The 27,457-nt window shown below is 37.3% G+C and overlaps 1 protein-coding gene across 1 annotated transcript in view; it reads left to right on the top strand.

The window, feature by feature from the left end:
* Positions 1-12,133: 12,133 nt before the first annotated feature.
* Positions 12,134-27,457, top strand: part of LOC125236940 — a 49,687-nt gene continuing 34,363 nt past the window's right edge. The window contains 1 exon segment of the mRNA XM_048143859.1: positions 12,134-12,782. Coding sequence (XP_047999816.1) covers positions 12,265-12,782 — 518 coding nt within the window. The 5' untranslated portion in view covers positions 12,134-12,264.

Raw genomic sequence — 27,457 nt, 5'->3', positions numbered from 1 at the left:
AAACTCGCGACGCAAAGTAACAATAAAAAGTGCGAACGTGCGTTCCGTGAGAATGCGCGCCAACCCTGATTAGGACGCGAACTCGCGGCCGCCAGCATGTACTTGTAGCGTGGCGATAGAATCACGGAGTGAGCCACCCCTGCCGCGGGCAAAAGCTAGTTAGTAATAAAAATAAAACATTAGAGAACAAATGAGACACATGTAATATGTTTCCGTCCAAGTTTGTGCATCAGGCGTCAGAGGTGGACGCTTGAGTCGTTGAACTCGTTGACTAGTTTCTGTAGTGGGCTAGTGGCACATGGAATACTCGTACTTCAGTTGCGACACCGAGCTTCCGTCATCAGCTGATAACAAAAAATAACCGGCTGCCACTTGTACGGGCATGTGCTGTACTGTATTTATTATTTTTCACCACTTTTATGAAATGTGATATTTTTGAAAAATAAAAATATGCTATTTGTACTCAGAATCACTTGCTTTTTCAATCCTAGTAGCTAAAAAAATTGTCCCATACGATTTAATCTTATTTTGTTACCATGAAACGTGTTGTGTTGGGTAACAAAAGAGGAAAGTAACAAAATGTATGGAAATTTTGGGACACTATTTGTCTCCCAGTGAGATTGAAAGTACTCGTGATTCTGAGTACAATTGACTTAAAATTCCCTAAAAAAATAAAAATAAAATGACAAAAAAAAAATGCTCTATTATGATCGGTATATTGCAGCAATGCCATTGTTTTATCGGATGATACGTTTACCACATTTGAATTGTTAACTGTCAATTCGTAACCCGTAAGTTATAGTTCGTTTTCCGATTTGATATTGGGTGTTTTTTCTCGCTCTCTAAAGTTAGTTGGTTTAGGGGCATTTTCAGAATTTGGGTCCCCCCAATTAGCAAAAGTTGTTAACAAAAATTAACTCGCTGTCAGTTTTGTGACGACTATTAAGCATAAAATCGGTCTAAAAATTTACTTTTTTTCACATTCTGAATGTAGATTTTGAACTGAACACAAGAACAATATTTTTATTGAAATTTCATGCTTAATTATCATCTACTACTACTACTAGCTTTGTCTTTGGTCTTTTTCTTTCCTTTTTGGGAATTTTTGTAAACCAATTTCAACTGTGTTACAAAGTGCAGTGATTGAATAGATGAGCCGGTTGCAAGCAGTAATTTCACCACAATTACGACGGATACGCGACAGGACGCGACCAATACAGAGCCGGGAGGCCATTGGCTCACAATTAACATTGTTAGCACTGGTTCCTGTGCCACGGCATCATAATTAGAAAGAGTTTAAGCGCAAGTACAGTCAACAATCTGAATCCTACGCCACTGTAGAACCCTTTCACAGTTAAAGTCAAACTGACTTCTAATAGCAAATAAAGCACGGTGTCAATACGACATCAGATTTCTAGGGCCTAGGATTCTAATTGGTTGACTGTATTGTATCTATCTTCTTCTTTACATCCTGTTACCCTCTTCTGTGTTGTAGAGCTCGAATCATATTTCTCCATTTACTCCGGTCTTGGGCAGTTTGGGTATCTCCTCCCACCCCATGCCTAGCACCCTGAGCTCCTGCTGAACCGAACGCCAGGTCGATTTAAGGCGGCATGGTTTGCGCTTTCCGGGTATATTCCAGGTGAAGGCCATTTTGATAGGTGGGTATTATATCTATACTAGAGCTTCGAGATTTGCAAGCTGCGCCTCCTAAAGAACTGGTTCAGTATTTTCAGTGTTTCCATTTGTGATGTGTACAAAACTTTTGATTTGCTTCATCCTTATTAATGCGGACTGCAGAGGAATGGAATGCTCTCCCACCATCGGTGTTCCTTGAAAAATACGACCTCGGTCTCTTTAAAGCGAGAGTGAAGGCTATTACTGAATCGGTGAGCTCCAGTTTAGACTGTCTTCACTTTCCATCAGGTGTGACTAGGGTCAATCGCCGATCAGTGTATAAAAAAAACAGTATTTTACGAGAGCACTCGACCATTGTAAGTTGCTCAATGCAGGTGCACTGACGATGGTAAAACACCTAAAACTACAGGTATAACTCTATGGTGACTAACAGTACAGTACATATCATTAGGTCACTCATTTGTGTTAGTAATAACGCGGCGGTTAGGTACTATGTGATAGTTGTGATACCAATAATGAGCATTTAATTGCTAATCATAATTACTGCCAATTAGTTATGACACTTATGAGTCTTATGACTGATTAAGAGAATCTGTCGGGCCAGTCCTTATCTCTTCATTTTATCTAATGAATACATGAAATATTAACTAGTTAAACAGATTATGCAATTTTGATCTTTTTATCTGGCCATTATATAGTCGGCATCAAATGAAGTGACGGCTAATGTATCCAAAATATATCCGCGTACTTACGTTTGTATTTCTTCATATCATTTTATCTGTGATGCTGTTCCCGTGCCTATAGTGCCTTTGAACATTCGCAAACCTTACTATTGCAAACACTGCTACTCATAAAAGAGAGTTGCAGTACACTAACACCATTTCATTGACGACCTGACCTGACAGTATAGATCACAGACATCACAGTACTCTTACTATAATTACACCTCCAAGCGGAAATAGCTACACAAAGACGGACATACCAAGTCACAAGAGCTTGTGAGCGGCGACTCCATTTAATTTAAAAATTTAATTGTGTGCTAACAATTACACATATAATTTTTACAGGTTAGTTTTGGATTGTATTATACTACCTACGAGTGTTTTCTTTTCGTTTCTAAAACCTTTTACGGCATAATAAAGGTTTAAAAGGATTCTTATGTGATTTTTAGTGATTACCTAAACAACAATCTTAAAGTTCAAGGTGATTTAAATTTTTGGATTGTAATGAATGATATACTTAAGATAAAATATCAGGTAACTTTTCTTTTCGTTTTTAAAACCTAAGTGGGCCTAAGGGCTGATTACAAACTGCTGATTACAGGCTGAACAGTAAACACCTAAAAGTTCTAGGTAATTTAATTAGTTTTGGTTTATGTTATACCTATGTGGTATTTTTTCATTTCGTTTTTAACATCTATAACTTCCGCTTCTGGTTCCGGTTCCGCTTCTGCTTCCGTTAAACTAAATTCAAAACTTCCGCTTCCGCTTCCGGTTCCGTTAAAACCACATCCGTTACATCCCTGCTACAAAGTATTAAGAGGATACGGTAGCGAAAATGCTAAAATGGAAAGGAGCCCCCCTTTCAACTTGGGAATTTTAGTTAAATATACAAGTGTTATTAACTAGATTTATCGAAAAAAAATTGTCCATTAAGAACAACTCAGTCAAAAGATATTTCAAAAAAATCTTTAAAATCGAGGTTCCGCTCTCGACTCTTTCCTCCTTCAAAACTTAATCAATCGGAACGAAATTTGAGAATCTGAATAACAATGAAATACTCTATGTCGGACCGTTTAGCTTTTTTGGTTAATTGTTACCAATCTTGAGTATCAAACCTTTTTTTGCGCCACAATGAAAAAGGCCGTTTTTGGAAATTTTTGATTGGCTCTAGAATCTTTAAAAAGCAGAATATCAAAAAAATCAAAACGGTCCGACACAGATAAAAATAATAACAATCTCTGTTGAAAAAATCATTGCTCTATCTTCAAAAACCAGGGAGGAAATAGTCGAGAGCGTTTGTATGGAGAATTGACCCCTACCGTATCGTCTTAAATATATATGCGGACAAAGTGTCGAAAATATGTATCCACAACGCTTTATTTACATAATACTTTTGGCACTTTGTTCGCATCTACATATAATGGGACCCCTTTCTTTCCCATAAACTTTTTGGTCAGAATTTCGTTAGTCATAAGTTGTTATTCATATATTTTGTGGTCATAAACATCACTAGTCATAATTTTTGTTACGAATAATGCTTAATGGTACTAACATTAACAACCCATAATATTGGATGCCATAACCTTAAAAGTCATAAAGTTGATGAGTATAAAATTGAAAGGCATAACAATAATTATCCAGAAATATTACTAGGCATATTTTTTGAAGCCCTACTGATTGTTCTGCATACAGTTTTAAGGCATAAACCTCATAAGTCATAATCTTTGTTACGAATAACGTTTAATAGTTCTAACGTTAACAACCCATATTATAGAATACTTAATATCTTAGAATCAAGAAAGTTGATGAATATAACATTTACGCGAGACACTACATTCGGTTCTTGTAAGAATTAAACTTAAGTAAGTAATGTCTTAAGGATGACACTAGAGACCATCACGTTGTCGTTTAATTTAGTTAATTTTAGCTTTTGGACACTTAGAGACTTTATACATCTCTGAGATTTTGATTATATTTTATTTTAAAATAGATTCCTTACTTTAATGACCTTGTTGTCGTTTGATTAAGTTAATGTTAGTTTTTTGGACACTTAGAGACCTTATACATCTCTGAGATTTTGATTATATTTTTAAACTTAATTTGTAACCTTGATTGGCCCTTATTTGTAAACTTGATTTGTTCTTTAATGATTGACAACTAGAGACTTGTACATCTCTTGAAATGTGTAATTTAGCTGTTCATTTTCTGTATTTTTTTTTGTATTTTTTTTTGTATTATTTGACAAAGGTTTTTACTTTTAAATATTTTAATTTTATAAAATTTGACTCTTGGAGACGCTATACATCTCCATGGATTATTTGATTAAGTATAATATTTTTACTTGTAATATTCAGTCTTTTACAACTATTGAAGTATTATAGATTTCTTTTATCTTTGTATCTGTTTGCACTTTCTTTATGTATTGATTATAGTTAGTAATAATATGACATTTAGAGACTTTATACATCTCTAATTCTATATCAGTGTATAGCTACTTTGCTTATGATTAATATTTTTAGTTAATATTTCTATTAATTTCATTTGTTTAACTTTAATGAATACTCTGTAATGTTGACATGTAAAAGTGCCCCCGTGGCCTATTTGCTGAATAAATGATTTTGTATTTTGTATTTGTATTTTGTATTTAAAACGGATCCCTTTGTTAGCCAGATTATCATTAGTCATAATTCTGAAACGGTTTCATTAGGGTCACCTATAGATAGGTTAGGTTAGGTTTGTTTTATGGCAATCCTGAAAAGTTACGCGTTTTTGAGAAAAACCAAATTATGACTAACGAAAATGTGGACAATCGATACATTATACCTTATGACTTTATTGGTAGTCCGCATTTACCTCGCGTCCATTAGAACGGAAATAGGACCCCTGCCCCCCTTCTACTCGTTGACGAAGCCGAATACTACAAAAATCAGCATGTAAAGGAAGAAATGGCGGGAAAATCAGTGAGCTCATTGAGTATTTTAATACTCATTTCTCAGCTAGGTTCGCTAGTTACCTTGTGTCATTCAGAGCAAAAATAGGAACCCCGCATAGCGAGGCTCCGTCGAATCGCTGGCGGGGCCTAATACTTTTAAAAGCAACATGAAAAAATAAAACACATAACATGTAAAAGACGAAATGGCGGGAAAATCAGTGAGCTCATTGAGTATTTTAATACTCATTTCTCAGCTAGGTTCGTTAGTTACCTTGTGTCATTCAGAGCAGAAATAGGAGCCCCGCATAGCGGGGCTCCGTCGAATCGCTGGCCGGGCCTAATATTCTTATAAGCAACATGAAAAAATTAAACACATAACATGTAAAAGACGAAATGGCGGGATAATCAGTGAGCCCAACGAGAAAATTTTCATTTCTGGGGTAGGTTCGTTAGTTACCTTGTGTCATTCAGAGCAGAAATAGGAGCCCCACATAGCGGGGCTCCGTCGAATCGCTGGCGGGGCCTAATATTCTTAAAAGCGACATGAAAAAATTAAACACATAACATGTAAAAGACGAAATGGCGGGAAAATCAGTGAGCCCAACGAGAAAATTTTCATTTCTCGGGTAGGTTCGTTAGTTATAGTTACCTTGTGTTCCTTAGAGCGGAAATAGGAGCCCCGCGTATTTAAAATGCCCCGAATATTTAAAAATCAACATGCAAAAGAAGAAATGGCGGGAAAATTTGTGAACTAATTGAGTAAACCCTAATTTCTCAGGTATCCTATTTTTTCCACTTTTTATTATTTTACCACTTTGAGATTATCCGCAGACGGACGGATGGACAGACAGACAGACAGACAGTTGACTACGGAACCTCAAAAAAGTATCTTCTGTGAAAAACTAAATTATGACTAACGATAGTGAACACGAACAAACATTATGACTTCAAACTTAATGAAAAATAATATAGATCCCATTGAATGTTATGATTAAAGTTAATGTGGACAGTAATCATTATTACTTGCGAAAATATACTTTACGACAATTATGACAAACATGTTTATTGCTTTCAACATTATGTCCATAATACAAAATGCAATTTGATTATTATGCCAAACAATGTTTATGACTAATATTAATGATGACTTGCAAAAATCTGACCTCCAATTTCTGACATTCAACTTTATGACTAATGATAATATGACTATTAAAAATTATGACTAACAACGTTATGGATTGTAAAAATCGGACTAAAAAAATTATGGGAACCAATAGAGACCCACATATAATACTTTGACTGTAGGTGAACCGTCAAGGCTACTGTAGAAAGTTTTTATAGGTTATTTATTAAGTTCCTCTCTATCCATCATTCTAATCGCTGCAGGGCTAGCACATGATTGGCGCGAGAGTATGTTGCCTCGACATAGACTACTCGCCCTTATGTCAAGTAATATAATTAGAAAAAACCTTTGGATGATTCTGAGCTTAGATGGCGCTAATATTTTTTGACAATTTTGACACATATCAAGTTAAAATATGGGCCAAATTGTCAAAACATAGGTTAAAAAGTTTCGAGAGATGGCAGTCTATGCATATTGTGAGTGAACATGTTACTTAAACAGGAATTCTTTATATAATCGATCCACTTTGGTTTTATCCTATTTTCTTTACATACCTACATTGTTGGTGAGTAATAATATCGATTTTAAACTTCCCATTTCCAGTTATGTAAACATATGGCGAATTGAAAGTATATTATTATTATCAGTATTATCACTTATTAACTTTCATCTCCGTGGGATCGTATCAGTATGTTTTGAGAACCATTATTATAATTAAGAGTTTTGAATCATTCACGGTTAATTTTAGACTTATCCCCTTACGGATAACCCGCAGAGCCGCGACCATTAGGCATAGTCATCATCATCATCATTTCAGCCGTTAATCGCCCACCGCTGAGCCACAGTATAATAAAGAGTACTATCGTACAGTATGGCCACATTGGCCACCAGGGGGTGGCCAATGTGGCCATACTGTACGATAGGGCCGAGAGGGCTCGGTTACCTCATAGTAACCGCCTGTCAAAAACGCGAACAGATGACCTGTCATATTTCACTCATACATGCATAGTACCTACGCGTTCACCTACACGAGCTTAGACTGTGTGCTAGGAACGCGCCTCTTTCATATATTTGATCGCCGTGTCCGAGGTGTGGCTGAGCATAGGTCTCCCTTCGTGTACGCCACTTAACCCGGTCCTGGGCTAGTCTCATCCAGAGGTGCCCCGCAGTTTTTCGAATGTCGTCCACCCAACGAGCCAACGGATGCTAGCCTTCTTACATATCCGAAATCTTACACTCTGCCTAGCAACTGAGTCGAAAAATCGAGAGCTCGACAAACAAAAAATACACATACATAAACTCACGCATGTATTCCAAAAAGAATAGGCAGATCACAAGAAACACAAATAAGAATAAAATAAAATAAAACTACTCAAGTTTCAGTGCCAGTTTTAGCAAATAAGGGATTGAAATAAAAACGAAATTGTAATATTACAGCGACAGGTTGCCATCCTATCACCCTCACCACAATTTAAGACACATATCTTTTTATTTTATTTTATTTTCTTTATTCGGGAAACAGCACATAATAATACAAAAAGTTAAACATAGTTAACAAATCATGAGCCAAAACAGTTTATAAACTAACACACAATTCAAATAAAATTCAACAAATATATTTAGGAAGGTGTACTGTAGTACACTGTACCTATGTATTACAATCTAACAGGACAAACAGGTATATATGTACATATGAAGATTATTATTCCAATTGAAACGATTACCAAAAGCGTATCTTAATTAGTTAATTGAAAGTTATACTCCATTTCGCAAAAGGGTAATTAAGGCAATGGGATCATTGTCCCAACAAATCTAGGCCTAATTGGCTTGATTGCATGTTACTGTTACCTACTATCTTGGTTCATATCTGATGCGCATAATGTGAATTGACCTTTGATAAGGGCTTTACAAATCGGACACGATTTATCACATGATGAGGAAAGTAGGTTCCACAGATTCATCATCATAAATTAAGCAATTTTTAAGGAAACAATTCCTATAGCTCAGTGCTCTCAGTCTTTATTGCCTTAAAGAACTGAAATAAGTGTAGAGTGTAGACTTATCAGACAGACGCAAGTCGGTGATTCAATTTATTCTGGCTGTGGCTTAATCGACACCACAGCTGTTGATGGCATGTGACGTCAGATAGCAGCAGTTCTCTCAAATTGGTCATGGTTTTTATAAGTTCTAATAAATTCTAGTGAACAATCGTACCTATACACGTTCTAGTAACGTGCTTGGTAAAGCATAGTTAATTTAGAATTGGTACGCGATGGGAGGAATTTAATTTTTAAATGAAAAGAAAAAAGTAAACAATATTTTTTATTGCAGAATATAAAAGATCGTTTATTAATTTATAGCGTGTCACATATATTTCAATCATTCAGTATGTTTATGCACAAAATTACGGACTTTTCTGAAAATAGTATTCATCATCCTCTGAACAAGATTTTCATCCATCTTTTTTGTCTGTTGATTCCGTGTGGACCGCAAGGAGTGGATATTTTGAATTATTTTGCCACTATTATTTAATTGTCCTTTAATTAAATAATGATGTGGGCAATAATTATTGCCTAGTAGTTTTCTAGAAATTCAACAATTTAGCAATCATTGACCCAGACCAAGGGGATTTTTCACGTATTTGTTCACAGTGCATTTTCGCCGGTCAACGTCCATCATCAATAACTTACAAACGCAAAAAGTTAGATCAACCAAATTTCTAATATAGAGTTATCAACGTATTAAAATTAAGATGTGATTATCAGTTTTTTTTAATTTTTAAATATATTTTTTTTATTCGTCGCTAAACACGTGCCAGTACTATGTTAACTATGCTTTAGATAACCCATTGTGTGGAAAAACTTATAACAAAACCAAGGTTTAAGTTCATAACCATAAGAACGTAATGGAACCTCTGTGCAGCGGCCACAGAAATAAAGGAGTTTATACAAACATTTTCTAAGTAGATAAATAAATATTATAGGTCATTCTTACCCAGATTGACTGAACCCCACAGTAAGCTCAAGAAGGCTTGTATTGTGGGTACTCGGACAACGATATATATAGTATACAAATACTTTTGTATACAACGTCCATGACTCAGGAACAAATCTGTGCTCATCACACACGCCAAATCTTGGGATTATGTCCCTGATCGATTGTGGCAAATGCCGGGATCAGGATTTGATGATGACAAATACTTTTGTATAGAAACGTTCCAATCCATCTGAAATTGTCATTGAAATGATAGCGCCTGAAATTGTCATTGAAATGATAGACTTTTGTGTTTTAGGCAAGGTCTAAAACTTAATGACAATTTCACTTGGATTGGAACGTTTCTGCGTATCTACGTCCATTTTACTGTTATCAATCATAAATTAAGTATTACCTAGATTTACTAGGGTTGCAAATAGAAAAAAAAACAAATGCTTTTTTTTTCAATCATGAAAAAAAACCGAGCAATTAAATAGTATTCAGAGCTAAGATTCGTGATCGTATACACATGCCATGACAAAGCTGTACCGAAATTACTGGAAAATTTACGTTGTCTGGTGAGTGAAGATACTAGTGATCTACTTTGACAGAAAGCAACAGAAATGAATTGATTCATCTAGCTACAATGCTAATTAAGCTAAGTAATACCTAGTCTGTTTTATAATATAAGCTACATCGATCATTGTTTTGTCAGGTGCTACAGATAGGTGACATAAAGCTAGACGTCATGATGGGAAATGCCATATCACAGTATAATAAAGAGTACTATCGTACAGTATGGCCGCTCCCGCTCCCCGCCGAAAGTGCTGCCCACCCCTCTCGGTTGCCTCACAGTTACCGCCTGTCAAAAACGCGACCAGTCGACTTGTCATATCTCAATACAAGCATTACGCGTTCACCTACACGAGCTTAGTGCTAGGGACGTGCCTCTTTCATATTATATTTGATCGCCAGTGTCCGAGATGTGGCCATACCCTGATAAAGATTTTGCTAGATTTAGAGACATTCCTGTTCAGTGTTGGAGCATTAAGGGCTTTCTAGACGAGTATAGTCTGAAAATAGACTTACATATTATAAGAAAGTAAAAAAATATGATCACGAATCCATATAAGCGTAGAACTAGTTTTCACCGTAACCGTAACCCACTTTCCTGTAATCTTGGAATACCTATATCTTCAGAAAAAACTTAGCTGCCATCCAAGCTTGTCTTAGAAAATCCTAGTGAAAACTTGACCTGTATGACGTTGCAATAAGGAATGTGGAAAGTATTAATTTAATATTATGATATTATGATAGTCTAAGCTAATTGACAACCGCATATTGATTGCACAAGGGTTATTAAACCGTCAATATGTTATGAAATTATGACGTTTACTTAACACTTGCAGTCTAATTTTTGAAAATCACTGCCTACTTAGTTTGGTTGGAGTCTAAAGTCAGCTTATCTATGGTTGTTTGTGTTGATATTTTATTCGGTAAAGAGGCTTTTACCTAGGAGGCCTATCTAGTCGAACAAAATCCAAAAATTGTTATCTGTGTTTATCACGAAAAATTTTCTCGGCATGTCCTATGAAGTCAAGTAGGCATATTACAATGCGCATATGAACGTCAAATAAAGCTACGCCGGCTCTATGTGACAGACGGACAGACAGACAGACACACAAACGGACGGACAGTGCGGCACCAAAAGGGTTCCCTTTTAGATGGGGCTACTTCTCGTTGACTCTCGCCTAGATGGCCCTAATGTTAATATTTGACAATATTAACACAACAAATTTTATAAGCATACTAGCTTTTGCGCGCGGCTTCGCTCGCGTTATAAAGAGACAAAAAGTAGTCTATGTCACTCTCCATCCCTTCAACTCTCAATCACAATCTCCGCTTAAAAAATCACGACAATTCGTGGATCCGTTTTGCCGTGAAAGACGGACAAACAAACAGACACACACACTTTCCATTTATAATATTAGTATGGATAGGTACTCGATCCTCTTTGGTTTTTGAAAACCCCATCAAACTTTTCCGTATTACGTTGTAGTAAGCCTGTGTATGTGACATGTAATAATAATAATGATACTGTGAAGTTATCTGTATCGGATGTCAAGATAACGGGTGATGTGCATCGAGGTTAACTCTTTGTTACCGGAGATAAACATAGGGTTAGGCTACAATGGCTATATGCATAGTTATTACTGTTAAAAAAAATGCCAATACAATGACAAACGGAAAAAAATGTATCTGTCTTCTACTAGATTCGAATGGAAATATTACCATGGTAATGGTTGCAACCGATAAAAAACGGAATAAGTGAAACAATGTTATGGTCTGAAATCTGAACCATGACAAAAAAATTTAAATAGGTATCGATTTTGATACCACTAATTTTGCAAGGGGTTGAAACTACAAACTTGTATCAATTATAACGTTTACTTAAAAAATATATATTGGTATTTTTTTGCGACTTTCCAACAAGAGATGGATCAATAGTCAACACAACATCGATCTTTAGATCGATGCAACGAAAACTTATTCACATCTTTTATCCTTTCGATAGAAATACCGTAAAAAATTCATATGTAAAAATCCGTGACAAAGAATGCATTAACCATCTCCTTATCTGTTAAAAAAAAGATGCAGCCACAAATTAATAAATTATACAGTTGCGTTGCGCTTGCGACGCGTGCAGCCTTGCCCTTAATGTCCGTCAATCACAATCAGTAGCACTCGAGACACCGGCGCGAGCGCACGTCTGTCGCGCATTTACAATGTAACAACAAATTGACGATACCCATCGACTTATTGTAATTTTGTGAAGTGAACTGTGATACTTGAAACGTTACATTCCAAAAGTGATAATGCGTCGTGTGAAAATGAACATTGACCCTGATCTAGGGGATTTAGAGGAAATGCTAGCTCATGTGCAGACGCAGTTGGAAAACGAGATAGATTTGGAAATGGAAAGCAAGATGACCTCTCTAATAAACGTCCAAGAATCCCCGAAGATGGTTAAAAGAACTAGCTCCTTCAGTAGAGGCGAAAGTTTCGAATATAGACGACCAGCTCCTAGACCGCCTTTAGCACGAGTTAATAGCGAAATCAACTCAGGCAGTCAATCTTTAAACGGAGAATACGGAGCTTTAGAAAAATACCATAATCAAAACGGTCGAGGATCGCAAACCAGCCTGAAATCCGATGAGATGGGTTCACAGATCTCGTTTCAGTCGTTCCGTTCGGAGCCTGTTCGGCATTCTGTGCTAAGTCTGCCGGATAAGCGAGGGTCGTCTGCGTCGCTTAACGGGAGAGGGAAGACGGCTACCTTACCGAGAGGATATGGTTCCAGTAAGGAGAAGAATTGGGAGGAGTATTGGGCGCAGTAAGTATATAATAATTAACCTAAAATAGATATCATACACTAAAGAAAAAGCGATCAAGCCCACTGGTGGCGAAGCCGGGAATCGAACCCGGATTTCCAGCTATTGCGGATGACGTGCTCAAACCACTACACCACCCCGACCGCCGAGGTCGAAATTTCTCTAGTGTATGTTATCTCTGAAGGCTAGGCGCCTTTGATTGACCAACTCTAAGGGCGAGCAATGTGTGCTTGCACATTATAATAATTAACTTAAATTCAGGCTTTATTAGTTAAACGATTCACTTTCGATACCTTCAAATATGTTGGAGCGGCTAAGGTGGTCACAAATATCTGAACACGGCTATATTATCCAAGAACTAAGGGGCCAACTGACAATCAGTCTGCCGGACGGCAAACGGCTTGTGAGTTCTTGGACGCTGTGACTTTTTACTGTAACTGACTGATCGTCAGTGGTTTGCTTTAGAATGCGTGTTTACATAATTTTAAGCTCCTCGAGTGCTCTAATACATCTGGTGTGACTGTACCAATCTTATCTCTGAGTAAAGGGCTAGTCCCCCTGCTGGACTAGAAGTAAACCACATGTTTCATACAATACGATACACTTCATTGTAAGTTGCATCATAATAAGATGCAATTGAATAACAGAACGACTAAAAAAATCAAAAGTAAGGGGTCGACATCTGTCATTTCAATACAACTTTATTTATGACTACAAAACGTAAAACTAAGATGACAGCTGTCACAGCTTGTAAAAGTCGTAATGTCATAATAAGGATACGTAGTTAATTATTTTACACCAAACTGTATAAACGCAAACATTTTTGGCTTTAGTCATAAAAAGGTCCTTCCATTCCTTCGAGCTTTAAGTGGCTATAAAAATCATCTGTTATATAAGTCTTATTGCAGATGAAGCATAAAGACCCTTTAGAATTGGAACGCCACATTATGTTTCGACGAAAGTTATCTTGAAGTTACAAATCGCGCTTCTCGTAGTAATTTCAACCCATTAATGTTCAACGTGAAAGTGAAGAGATGAACATTTGAACGTTCTTATAATTTCCGACTGTAAACTACTATTTTCGTCATTTTAGAAAGTTCGTACTAAAAACAACATGCGCCGGCTGAATGAAATGACAATAAGCCCTTTGTGTCATTCTTATCGCTATCAAAGTCGAGGACCCAAAGTCCCGAACCAGCATAAGGTCTGGTACAAACGAATCGCCCAACCGAACTGCAATTGAACGGCTGCCCAGAAATATATGACAACGCGCCATGATGCTGAATTTCATTAGAACTATTTTCTTCATACTAATATACTGAACTGTCACCGTATCCATCAGAACAACAGCGCCCTCTAACCATAGTCATATATGAGGCGATTTTTGAATCTCGCATACGGGATTTTGTCACTAAAATACCGGTTGAAAACGGTGACTTGCTTATTATTTTCAGTGATAATTTTCTGAATTCGAACGCGTGAGACTCAAAAATCGGCCTGCAGGCTTTATACGAACTGCATAGGTGCCAGTCGGGTTTGCAATCTATCTGTACCATGATCTCTGATATTACAAATAATACGTCTTGTTCCGCCTGAACTGCTGTATTAGTGTATTATATTAGTCACATTACGGACTATAGAGTTCCTTCCAAATGCGCATCAAAAATACCGCAATATAATGAAACTCGTCTAAATGAGCCCTTAAACTGGTCCATTTGAAAACTGTACGCTCGCATTTAATAGCAACTAGACTGCCCTTACTGACGGCCCTATCTTAGAAATCCATTGTTCTGAGAAACGCATTGCCCTAATAAATGTCGCAGAAAAACGTGACTCAATTTTGACATTTAAGCATTTAACTAGTTAGTCATAATTATTCTCCTATGTCCGATTCGCGGTGACGTCATTTGTTATCAATTTTCCTTCCGTCTGATAATGAGTTGTTAAAAACATCTTAATGATAATAATTACTTTGACGCGCCTATTAGTCTGCAATTGATATAAGTACTTAGTTAAGTAATTGCACTAGTTTATGTAGTACGATTAATATGTCCTACCAAATCTCATCCTCTATTCACTTGAAGAACATTATCGGGATAAAAACTAATAAAAGTACAAGAAAATCTTTCTACAAGCCAATTTTTTTTACTTCACATGCTTGCATCAAAAATTTATTAAAATCATTGCATAATTCTAATATAGATATACCATAATTTACCATTTAATGCCATCAAATGGCATTTCATAATAACTAGTAGATTACGTTATTAGTGAGCAAAAGAGGGAATTTGAAACGAGTGGCGATAAATTAAAATATGGCCGAAGAGTTAATTTAATTCCCCCCTCTCCGCGTAGCGTAATGTATTATTACAAATAGGTACTATCAGCTGCAAAAGTTTATGGCGAATTTATTTATCAATGAATTCATTCATAACTTCTCCATGCAATTTTGCAGCTGATAGTACATACGTTCCATAATTCCTTCGATGCACAGTTCGAGTAACAAGTTAGCATATAATATATATTTTAGATAACAGTTGACACATATGTATAAAAGATATGTTGACACGGAACTCGCGTCCAATCATATACAGTTCTCACTATCAGACCATGTTAGTCATTGCATAGATTGCATGAAGTGTTACCAGACTGAAATCACCATATTGTCAATGGTGTAAGGTTTATTTCTAATGCCTAGTGCCTTTGTAATTGTTTTATTAGACCTTGCTTCCATATCGTGTTAGTTTATAAAATAAATCTTTTCTTAAACTATACTAGTATGACTTCATCTGCGTGGAATGATAGTAATGATGATTGATAAAAACGTCCTCCTCTTGGTCTTATTTTCTTGGTCTCAAACTATCTATAGGTATACCAAATTTAATATGTATCGAATCAGTAGTTTTAGTGAAGGAGGTAACAGAACAGACAGAGGTATCCATTCATTTCGATATGTACCTACTTATTTATGTGGATAGGAATGTTAGTAAAATGTTATAAAATTATGTGTAGCTAAAATTAAGTCTATATAGGTATTAGAGCCTATACCTAAACCAAATTTGGTTCGGGAATAAGAGAGATGCTACCTGTGGAAGTCAGCTGCCGCTCTGTTGGTCAACTGAAAAACTAATCCACCCCAACTTTTTGTAAGTTGTAAGAACATGTGTCGTAAAATATACTAATATTAGCTATGTTAGATACATTTTTGCATAAAATAGATAGTAGAGGAACCTCATCAATGTATTGTGTCGCAACGTGTAACCGACTTCGGTTTCCTTTGCGTGTAGGATGTGATTGTTTACATGTTTTCGAACAAGATTGGCGTAATAGATAACATACCAGTTACCAATTAGCTAATAGTTATTGCATTTTGTCTGGCCAAAGCATACTATGCTATAGTAATAGTAGTTTAATAAACATTTAGTTAGTTTTCTGTCCATTTTGTTATTTTAACTATTGACTATTCTTATCTATTTGGTTCGTAATAATCGTAATTTGATAGCCATTGGCTGATTGCTGTTCAATAAATGCTGGAGTTTTGGCTATCGGTACCGTTTTGCGCAAAAGTTACGATCAGTGGCCTGTGTAACCATAGGCACATAATAGGCGAGACGACTAAAAAAACTAATTAGTCCGTCAGTTAGATTATCAAAGAATTTTAGACACGTATTTTTTCATTTTTTTCATAAACGAAAAATGACGACGGACCAGTGCGTTCAGGTTTCGCGTGACGTCACGCCTAGGTACAATTTTTACTTAGAAGTTACGTCACAAGCCCCCACTCCGGAACTTTGATGCTCTATATCTTTGTATTTTTTCATTAATTAGAAAAAGCGCAAAATATGTGTTCAGTATTTTTGGACGATCTATTAACTGACAGACAAAACAGAATGCCATTTTTTTATGTAGTCGTTATCCCTATTGTCAGTGTCAAGTATCAATGTCATTGTGGGGAACAGCCCACAGCGCCGTTTGATTTCTTCGCCTTCGACTGTGTGCAAACTGTCCGATGTAATCAATGTGTGTGACCTCTATAGATAACAGGAGTAATAAATGATAACTGATGTTTTTGTTTACGCATAGTACGCGCCCGTTTTCGCGATCATTGATAACACATTGTCAGTAGTAAATGTCACTCGTACTTAATTAATTTCGTAGGAAAGTTTATAAACAATCTACTTTGTGTATAAACAGTCCAAGTAAATTAATATGTACCAAAACACATCCTGGTTTACTCTGATACGAATTACAATGATTTATTATCGACCGGTCTGGCACAGTTGGTAGTGTGTGACCCTGCCTGCTAAGCCGCGGTCCCGGGTTAGAATCCTGGTAAGAGCATTTATTTGTGTGACGAATACAGATATTTGTTCCTGGGTCATGGATGTTTTCTATGTATATAAGTATGTATTTCTCTATATAAGTATGTATTACATCGTCGCCTAGCACCCATAACACAAGCTTTGCTTTGTTTGGGGCTAGGTTGATTTGTGTAAGGTGTCCCTCAATATTTATTTATTTAACTTTCTGCATGTTTATTTGGCCACTTTGGCGTCAATTATTTATTTTAATACTGGATAGTACATTCGCGTTCAGTTACATCTACATCCGAGTATGACCAGCCGGCGTATCATGCTTCCAATTTTATCACTTATCTATGTGGATAAAATATCCGTCACGCTTTGGCAAGTATGTTAGTGTGAGAGTGACCGATGTCTTATCCATGTGGATATTCTTCAATTGCGTTTTCCCGGCCTAGCGCTAGGGTCCGCTTTCCTGTCTTCTCAGTCTTCGACATCCTTAGGCGTTAGATTGTTTTCTTGCATGTCCGCTCCCACGTGTTCAGATATTTTTGTCTGCGTGTGTAAAAAAACCGGACCCCACTTTGGAAAATGTAAGTTCAGAATGCCCGCATATTAGCTATTATTATTGTTGAAGGATGATAATACGTTATTTTAGTTGTTGTTTAGGCCCTCTAGCCAAGAGAACACTCGTTAACGCTTTATGGTAAAATTGGCGAACGATACAAAATAGTGATAGAGAGAGAAAGAGAGAGAGATAAACACGATGCGCGCTACGGAACGGAGCGCCAACGACTACAAATTGTATTCTTAATTGTCGTCACAAAACTGACATCGAGTTAATTTTTGTTAACAACTGTCACTAATTTTGGGTCCCAATTTCTGAAAATGCCCATATGAGTATGAAATAATTTTCGTCAACAACTCATCAAATTGCTAACCATGTACATAACATATCTATGTCGTATTACCATTTGAAAGGAATGCATGTCCTTTGTTCGGTAGTTGAACTAGATGATAATATCGCGTAGGACTGAATACAATCGTTCCATACGTAACGTGTTTCATAAAAACGTATTCAAAGGCCCTTCTTCGTCAGTCGGTTAGGAAAAAGTTACACTGACGATTATAACAATTTGTTAACGAAAAATGCGAGTTTGTCTAGATACATATGTGGGTAAAATAAACACCAATTTCAGACAAACTTTATGAAGCGGCGAAAGCGATCAAGAATATTGAGAATTAAGTCTGTGTAGTTGAACTGTACAGTCAATCAATTGGAATGGAACCCTAGGCCACTGTAGAACTACGACATAGTGACGTTATAAATCAGTTTGTAAGAAATCTTTTACTGCTTGTCATTTTAACAAGGTTGTAGAGTGGGCTAGGGTTCCAATTGGTTGACTATACATACTGTACAGGTGATTTTTATATATGCATGTTAGGAATTGATAATCATCGTTACCTGACCATTTTTGCCGGTCGTAAGTGTCGTAACTTCCCAAACGCTTGAAAGTCTCTCTAACTTACCTTAATTTCTGAGGCTAATACTTATACATATTTATTTTACATTCAATTCGGTGCACCAATCAAAAGTACCGTGCAGAAGGGCCCTATAACTCAAATCGTTTATGAAATTATGAATGCCTAAAACGTGTGCCCAGGCCTTTACGCCCTTTTCTTCATATTGCGAAACCACCAACTTCACTGCGATTATTTATCTATTGTTATTCTTAATTTGCTAACCTTCTTTAACACTAACCCTACTGTTAGAAACTCAACCTTTTTCAATTGAAATACAGTTTACTTCATGTTAGCTTGAAGTTCTGTGTGGGCCCGGCATGGCGAAAGATGCGGGCCACATGTGGGTTGACTTTCAAACCATTGCATTTTTATATTTTATGACAGTGATATAAAGTTTACTATTGTATGGTGAATGAATTGAAAGATGGTGATGTTGGTAAACATTGCTCCGTTGCAGTATGATGGATTGTAGAGATGCCGTAATAATAGTAGTACGATTTTGCTCAAGCATTTAATATTAACGAAATCAGCATGAAAGTAGTCACTTAAGTTCCTCAAAATATAATTCTAATTTCTCTAATAGGGTTGAATAATCAGATTGCTTACGATTACTATAAACTTTTTAAGCATTTATTAGTAAAATAGGTATTCATTATTTTCGGCTCTGTAATAGAATTTGCACTATTTCGCACAACACTTATCAAAAAAAAAATATTAAAGTCTAAAGGTACTTCTGTAGTTTCTCAAGATGTTAAAATTTTTACTGCGGCGTGCTACTATTACACCCATCGTGTTTATGGACAGTAAATACGTTAAATGTTTCTATATTGTTAATATGATTTACGTCTAATCAATAATATATTTTAACGATTAAGATTCTGATAACACTTCCACACGCTGAGCTATGCGCTGCACAGTTGACTTGGTCCAACGCTTTATCTTTACCCTTTCTCAATAGCCCATCGTATTAGTAATAAGTAAGACTAACGACCTCCTGCCCACGTATTACCAAACTGGGCCAAACCCGAACCTTTTTTATGTCGCAAAAGTAAAAGTGAAGTGTAGGACGGCAGACCCACGTGAAGGTAATAATATGTTTGCGTTAACCCCAGATGGCGATACCATAACTTGTGTGCATGTTCGATATGTGTTGCAACAATATTTCGACAAGACACATTGCTATATACTTGATGGTCTTACCGGAAGATCAGCGCTAGAAGTCACCAGCAACACGCTGAGATGAGGCCATTTCGTGGCACTTCATACTTTCTGTCTTGTTGTTATTATGTGTATTTTGTCTTGCCTTCACGAATAAATGTTTATTCTATTCTAGAAAACCAAATCTTGGCACTAAATAAAGACGGCAAATTTGAAAAATGTAGGACTGGCACCGGCCGATTGTCTTCATAAAACGCGTGCGGAATGATCGACGAGCTAACACACTTGAAACAATATTGAAAACGCAGGGCGCGGGTTTATCATCCCATAGAAAATTTGAATTTCGCGTCCATTTTTAGTGACAAGATCAGCTTGAACGTCTATATTTCTGCAAGGCGCATGGCGATGTTGATGGATTCTTGAACATTCAGGTTATAATTTTAATTTTTATGAGGGATGAATAGACGTCAAACGCGTGAAGACTGAAGATGCTTTTATGTCGCAAAAGTAAAAGTGAAGTGTTAGCTGGTGTGCCCACGTGAAGGTATATGTTTGGGTTAACCCCAGATGGTCTGATACCACTTAATTTTTGATATGTGTTGCAACAGTATAGATGCAGAGTGCTTGATCATAGTTCATTAATAATGAAATTTATCACTAAATCTATAAATCCAAAATGTCATACGATATATTGAATTGGTTCAATTTAGGAATCCGTTTGGATCAGAGCATTCAGAGCCATAGCTTCTGCATAATTGAATCGTCGGATCGCTGTGAGTGAGCGCTGAGCGAGAATGGTTTCACTGAACGATTTAACTGCGAAAACCCATTTTTGATGGAAAGCAACATGTGTTAACTAAAGAATCAAAACCGGCATAAGGACACTTCTGGGAGAGGATATGAATGGTGTCGCTAAATGGTGTAACTTGAGTATAATATTCATAAATTACCGTTCAATTTAATAACATAAAATTCCGGTACTGTTTGAATCAAGTACTATTTACCCTTAGTGTCTATTTCCGTAGAGCTATAGTATCTACAATAACAAACATCGTTTTTAGATTAAGGAAAATTACGTGTGTGTCCAAATTAACACTGCAGTTCTATAATCCATTTTCTCTAGATTTTACCCCTTTGATACACATATAGACGTATTTAGGTAGCTATTTTGTATTGTTTTGTCCCTACCGTGCGCAATATCATTTCACGGGCCCCTGCTTTTGTACCTGTCTCTTTATAGGGCACGTATAATTTACTATCAATTTGGTCTTCCTGTTCCATATAGCAAGTGCGAACATAGTTTATTTATTGTATATTGAGCCATGGAAAACTTATGGTAAAAATAGGAGGCTCGATTTTTATACACCGTATTTTAAAATGAAGTAGGTAAATACCATACATTTTGGTGAGTAGTTTTTTGTGACATGTAGTGGATAGTACGATGTACAGAAACTGGCCACCTGTCCAACAAAATCACATACGTCTTCATGATACAAAATAACTTTCATCGTAGGACGTTTGCACTAAGTGCGGCTTTGTTACTTACTACGGTCAAGCATTTTATTGCGTTAAACATTAAACAAATAAAATAAAATGGTCCTAAAGTTCCGTGAAATATAAAATAAAGGACGCAAATGAATACATATATCACTGGCGCTGTTCGGACGTACGATTTTCATTGTATAAAAAAGCGACAACTTAACAATAAGACCTTTCCCTTTTATGATTTGTACTGTCGCTTCTCCGACCCTCCCATTCAGGGTGCGTAGGAAATTAGGATAAAAGTTCACTATTTGCTATGGTTTTTATGTTCCTAACATGTTTGACCTGCCATGTCGCATTGGTGTTTCAGTAGTGCTAGCACATAGCACGATTCATACGAAGATTTAAATCACACGTATTTTTCTGATGGGTGTTTTCTAAATCGCTTTCCGGCATCCGCTTCCAATTTTGTCACTTCTTAACGTGGATAAGACATTTGTCCAACTTGGATGGCAAGCATCATATGCCTGTGGTCTTTCTGACAGCAAACTTCAAAATCCACCAATCAAATATGTAGTTAAATGTCGATTGAATACGATTGGTGGATTATGAATATTGTTGTCAGAAAGACCTGACGCCTCAGTCAGTAGCCATCGCCACCTGCCAAAAAAAAAAACAATTCATACTCTCATTGTAAAATACGCAATATAATTGCATACGTTATCAAACGAATATTGTGAAAAGTATATGCCTAATCGCACGAATGTACTTATATGTAGGTATTCCATATCCTATAAAGACCCCTATTCCTAGTAAAAACTGACCTTGAAACAAACAAACAATAATTAAAACAGACCGTATCAATGAAAGTGACCAATTGACATTTAGCTATTTGTCAATATTGAGCCCACTCGTATATAGTACAGTAGGCGGTGGCCTTCTATGGCAATATCACGTCCGTTGTGTTACGTAACATTCGGGACACTTAAGGAAACAGAATCAAGATAGCTGTGGCTTAAAACCGGAGATATTCTAAAAATGCATAGGTAATGTGCAGAAACTTGCAAGCGATGTGACATCTCCCATTTAATTGTATACATTACAACCAGCACATGAATGCGTTTTTAGACTTTTACCATTGCCTGCCGGTTTAACGTGGTTCAGCTGTTAGGTACTCAAAGTGGTTTGCAAGAAATTACCACGATTATCAGCTCTATGAAGCGGCAATGTGGTAATGTGTAGTCTTATGTATCTAATTGCAGAATTATTAGAAAAAAAAAACTTGCTTTTTCCTCTAGGATCGCTCATTACGACATAAACTGACTTCTTCCTGCTTAAAATGACATTTATCCGTGTCTTATTCACCTTTATCGCATATTCAGTGGCCATAACATATCGGGTTCAGAACTCATTTTACATTCCCTATTAAACGAATAGTTTCTCAACCTTATCCTGCCAGCATAAAGTGCATAACTACTTATATGTTTTCGTTTGTACTAGCCGCGTAGCAAGCCTTATTCCGGCTAATCTTTACAACATTGCATTGGATTAAAAAAGTCGTGTCTTTATATAAAAAAGAAGGACTTAGAGCGTTGTGGATGGTAACGGTAGATGTCCAATTTAGGAGCAGTTGCGCATACTTGGCTCGGGATACACGATGATTTTTATTCCGTGAACAGGAGTGGAAAAATATTAAAGTTTAGCCCAAATTAAACTTATTCGGCGAGGTCTCGCGTTATTTCTTCACTGTTTAATTAATTAAAAGTGAAAACATAATTAAAACAAATAACCACTGAATACATGGTCACCCTACAGTATAAATAAAGTTTAACTACGATACGTCAAGTGTCATCAGTATGGCGGGAAATTTGACGGATCTTATGTCAATAAATACTTCTATGTACTTGTAATCTTATCACTCTTATTAGTGCTGCACTGATAACGACGAAAATAATTGATAGGTGATTACCATAAAGTGCATTACTTACCTAAACTTTTATTTGCAAGCTACTTCTTGTACAAGTTAAATGTTGAACAAGTAAAACGATAAACGATTCGTTTTTAAACCGTACAATTTAATTAATAAATAAAAAACAATAAAAGCAACTGCGTACCTGACCAACTAAAACATAAAAAAAAATTTTAAACATAATTTAACAAGTGTTCAAAATGACCACCGTGTTGTTCTTGACACAGCTCCGCTCGACGCCTGTGATTATTTTTAATTCTGCGGAGAGAATTGCTAGCCCTTATTTCGTCAAATGCGTTGCATATTCTTTGGCGGAGTTCTTGGACAGTATTGGACTCTTGTTCGTAAACAATTCGTTTTACGTCACTCCAAAGGTAAAAATCCAATGGAGTGAGATCTGGACTGCGTGGAGGCCATGCGATGGGACCGCCGCGGCCGATCCACCGCCCAGGGAATTCCGCGTTCAGGTAGTCGCGAACCCTATGTTCGAAATGTGCAGGGGCACCATCATGCTGGAAATGCAGGTTGTTCAAATTCCGCAGGGGCACTTCGTCCAACAGTTCTGTCACCATATGCCTTAGCAAATTTAGGTAGTTTCCTCCATTTAATCTCTCTTCTATGAATATGGGTCCAATTAATGTCTCATTAATTATCCCTGCCCACACATTTACCGAGAAACGCACTTGAAACGCGTTGGATTTTCGGCAGCCCAAAAGTGTTCATTATGGACATTAAATTGACCGACACGCGTGAAGGTCGATTCATCCGACCACAAGATATTGGTTTCGATGTTTCTCTCGAACCACTGACAGAAAGCAACCCTCCCTTCAAAATCTGTTGGTAGAATATCTTGCACAGGTCGAAAATGAAAGGGATGTAAATCGGACGAGTTAAGCAGCCGCCACACGAAGGATTGACTCACTCGAAATCTTCTTGCTGCTTGCCTAGTGCTCCTTCGAGGATCCCGAGCAAAGAATCTTAAGATTCGTCGATCCAGATCGTTAGGATGACGATGAGGTCGTCCGGGTGCTTGAGCATGTTGCGGCTCTGTAAACTGTCCGAAGTCACGTAGGTTTTGGTGCATGCGGTTTATCAAATTGTGTCTGGGAATCGGGACGTTTGGATGAAGTTCGTGGAATAACTGTTGGGTTCGTCTTGTGCTGTTTGTTTGTATCGACAAACGTATAATATCGTAACGCTCGATATTTGAGTACGGATATGGTTGAGGCATGACTTTTAGAAAATAAATTATAATTTTCTCATTCAATATCCACGAATCTGACTTTGTTTACGCGTATGACAAAAGTAATTGACAATGTCAATGACAAGATTTACTCATAAATTGTCAATTACTAATAAGCTTGTAAAGGTTACAAACTCATTAAAACTGATAAGGTAGTAGAGTGACATGGATTTTAGGATAAAATTTAACTCAAAATTAAAATTAGGATTTAAAAAAAAAACAAGTTTGTTTCCACGTAATTACTATTTTAACGTAATCCCCATCAATTACTGAGTTAGAAAAAATGGTTCCTGTTCACGGATTAAAAATCATCGTGTAGTATAACCAAGTGTAGTAAGTTAGTAACACAAGACAATCACGGGATGCGCACGCGATCCTTGTCCAAATTCATGAGATGATCGGCCACCTCCGGTTTTTTATGGGGTCAATGTTTGGACCTAATTCGGAGCTCCTTGAAACCGGTGGTAACTGGGAAAGAACTGTAAAAAACACAAGAACCAACAAATAGAAAACAAACACAAGATCTAGATTAACACTGAAAAGAATTATGACAAAATTATACACGATCATGCAAAATCAGCACAAATATGACTAAATCAATGACAAAAGACGCTGATTTGATGTGGTTAATATAAATTTATATCTTCAAATGAAGTGACTCATATAATTTCGATCGAACTTCACTTCAAGAAGTTCGTTTCATCATAAATAGATGGAAACCTACTTGCAAAAATCCCGTTTAGTTTCTTACGCGGGTATCTTATCTGGCAATTGACATAAAGGTGTTTATTTTAATGCAACGAGTTACACCTTAGACACTATTTTAACGCGCGTCGCGATACAAAAACAGCAAACTTATACAAATCGTTCTCAACGCATTTTTACCGTGCTTGTTCTTACAAGCTCACAGGTCAACTCCAAACTTCAACTCTCGCCGCGAGAGGCAGCACTCACTCCTATATTAGCCAATACTGAATCACGACCAATGATGTCGCTCGATACTTCGTAGTTACAACTAGCCTCGCTAGATGGCGCGCGGAACGCCATTGCGCTTCGAATTGCATGAACATCCTGGGGCCCCCAGGGGGGAGATTGACCTGAAGACTTGAAGCTGTTCAATTGTCTCGTTCTAGAGATCAAGTGAACAAAACAAACAAATTAAAAATTCAGATACAAATACTACATGTGGCATCTAGCAAGAAGTGATCTGTGACCATTAGATACATCTTCACACAATTTTTACATCAGTGAAATTAAACTTAAGGTAAACTATTTACTAGGTTGTTAGTTACAATGGTTCCCTGGTGGAACTCAAACAGACATACGTTAGTAGCAATATTTCAATTTACATTTATAATGAATTACTCCTTATGATTAATTACAGTTCCATGGGCAATTTACATAATTTAACAACAGGACGAACGAGTTCGCCTCCCTGAGTTTTTAATTTTACCGATCTGACAACATCGTCGGATCCTTTGAATATTTGTATTACTCTACCCCTACGCCATTGTAGAGGTGGCGTATTGTCATCTTTAATTAGGACTAAATCATTAATTGCAACATTAGGTACATGCCTATTCCATTTATTACGTGATTGTAAATTGTTCAAATACTCAAAATAATATTTAGCCCAAAATTTCTGAGTTATAGCTTGTACAAATTGGAAATGTGATAACCGTGACATATTTGTGTCCTTCCATGAAGGTTCAGGTAATGAAACTAACGGCTGACCAATCAAAAAATGACCTGGACTGAGAATTTCCAGGTCACAAGGATCCTCTGACATTGGAACCAGCGCTCGAGAATTAAGAACCGCTTCTATCCGACAGAAGACCGTATACAGTAATTCAAAGGTTAGGATCCGATCTCCTATTTCCCGTTTAAGCAGATTCTTACTACTCTTTACGGCCGCTTCGACTAATCCAGACATGTGGGCAGCGCCTGGAGGGTTGAATTCCCAGCGCACGTCTTGACGACGAAACTCATCCGCCAGGACGGTTTCATGGTCAAGTAAGAACTGATTAACCTCACGGAGGTATGAGCTAGCACCTTTAAAATTCGTACCTTGATCACTACGGACGAGGGAGGGCAGCCCTCGTCGACTGACAAACCGTGTGAACGCAGCGATGAAAACCTCGGTGCTCAGCGACGAGACGAGCTCTAGATGCACTGCCTTGGTACCTAGGCATACAAAAACACACAGGTAAGCTTTAACTGATTTAGCATTCCTAAGTTGGCTGGCCTTAACCAGATAAGGGCCAGCAAAATCCGTTGCAACGCCGGAAAATGGACGCGCGGCCGTGACACGGTCGGCGGGCAGGTCGGCCATGAACGGCGCCTGCTCGGTCGCGCTGAACCTGAAGCATGGTGTACAGCTGTGGATGACGCGAGCAACCTGACGTCTCGCTGACGGGATCCAATACCGCTGTCTCAATATATTAATCAGAGCACTTGTCGATGCGTGACAATGTATTCGGTGATAATGTTGCATCAACAACTGAGTCCATCTATGATCCTTCGGAATAAGCAATGGGTGCTTCGCTTCATAGCGCAGGCTTGAATTACGGAGTCGGCCGCCGACTCGAATAAACTGGTCTTCATCTACGAAGACGCTTAATTTCTGGAGAGACTTGCATACTAATTTTCCTTTTTTCAGTAAGATGGCTTCACCCTTGTATGCATCCAACTGGACCTTCTTGATCCAGTGGCTCGTAGCGGCACGAATTTCATCTATAGACAGGGTCTGGTTCAAGTTTCGTTGCTGCTTCGGCAAACGAATATTCTTGCAAAACCGTAAAATGTATGACGTTACATTTATGAGCTTACTATAAGAGCTCACTCTGGATAGTAGGCAGTCTTCCCATGACTGCTCTTCAGCGACGACATGTACCAATTGTTTGAACCCTGGCAGCTCAGGTGACATGGTGACTGGCATCGTTGGCCACTGAGACTCCTCCTCGAGTAGCCAGTCTGGTGACCACCACAGCTTGCACTTGA

The sequence above is a fragment of the Leguminivora glycinivorella genome, chromosome 20 (assembly GCF_023078275.1).
Source record: "Leguminivora glycinivorella isolate SPB_JAAS2020 chromosome 20, LegGlyc_1.1, whole genome shotgun sequence".
Classification (NCBI taxonomy): Eukaryota; Metazoa; Arthropoda; class Insecta; order Lepidoptera; family Tortricidae; genus Leguminivora; species Leguminivora glycinivorella.
This window is presented reverse-complemented; position numbering and strand designations above follow the sequence as displayed.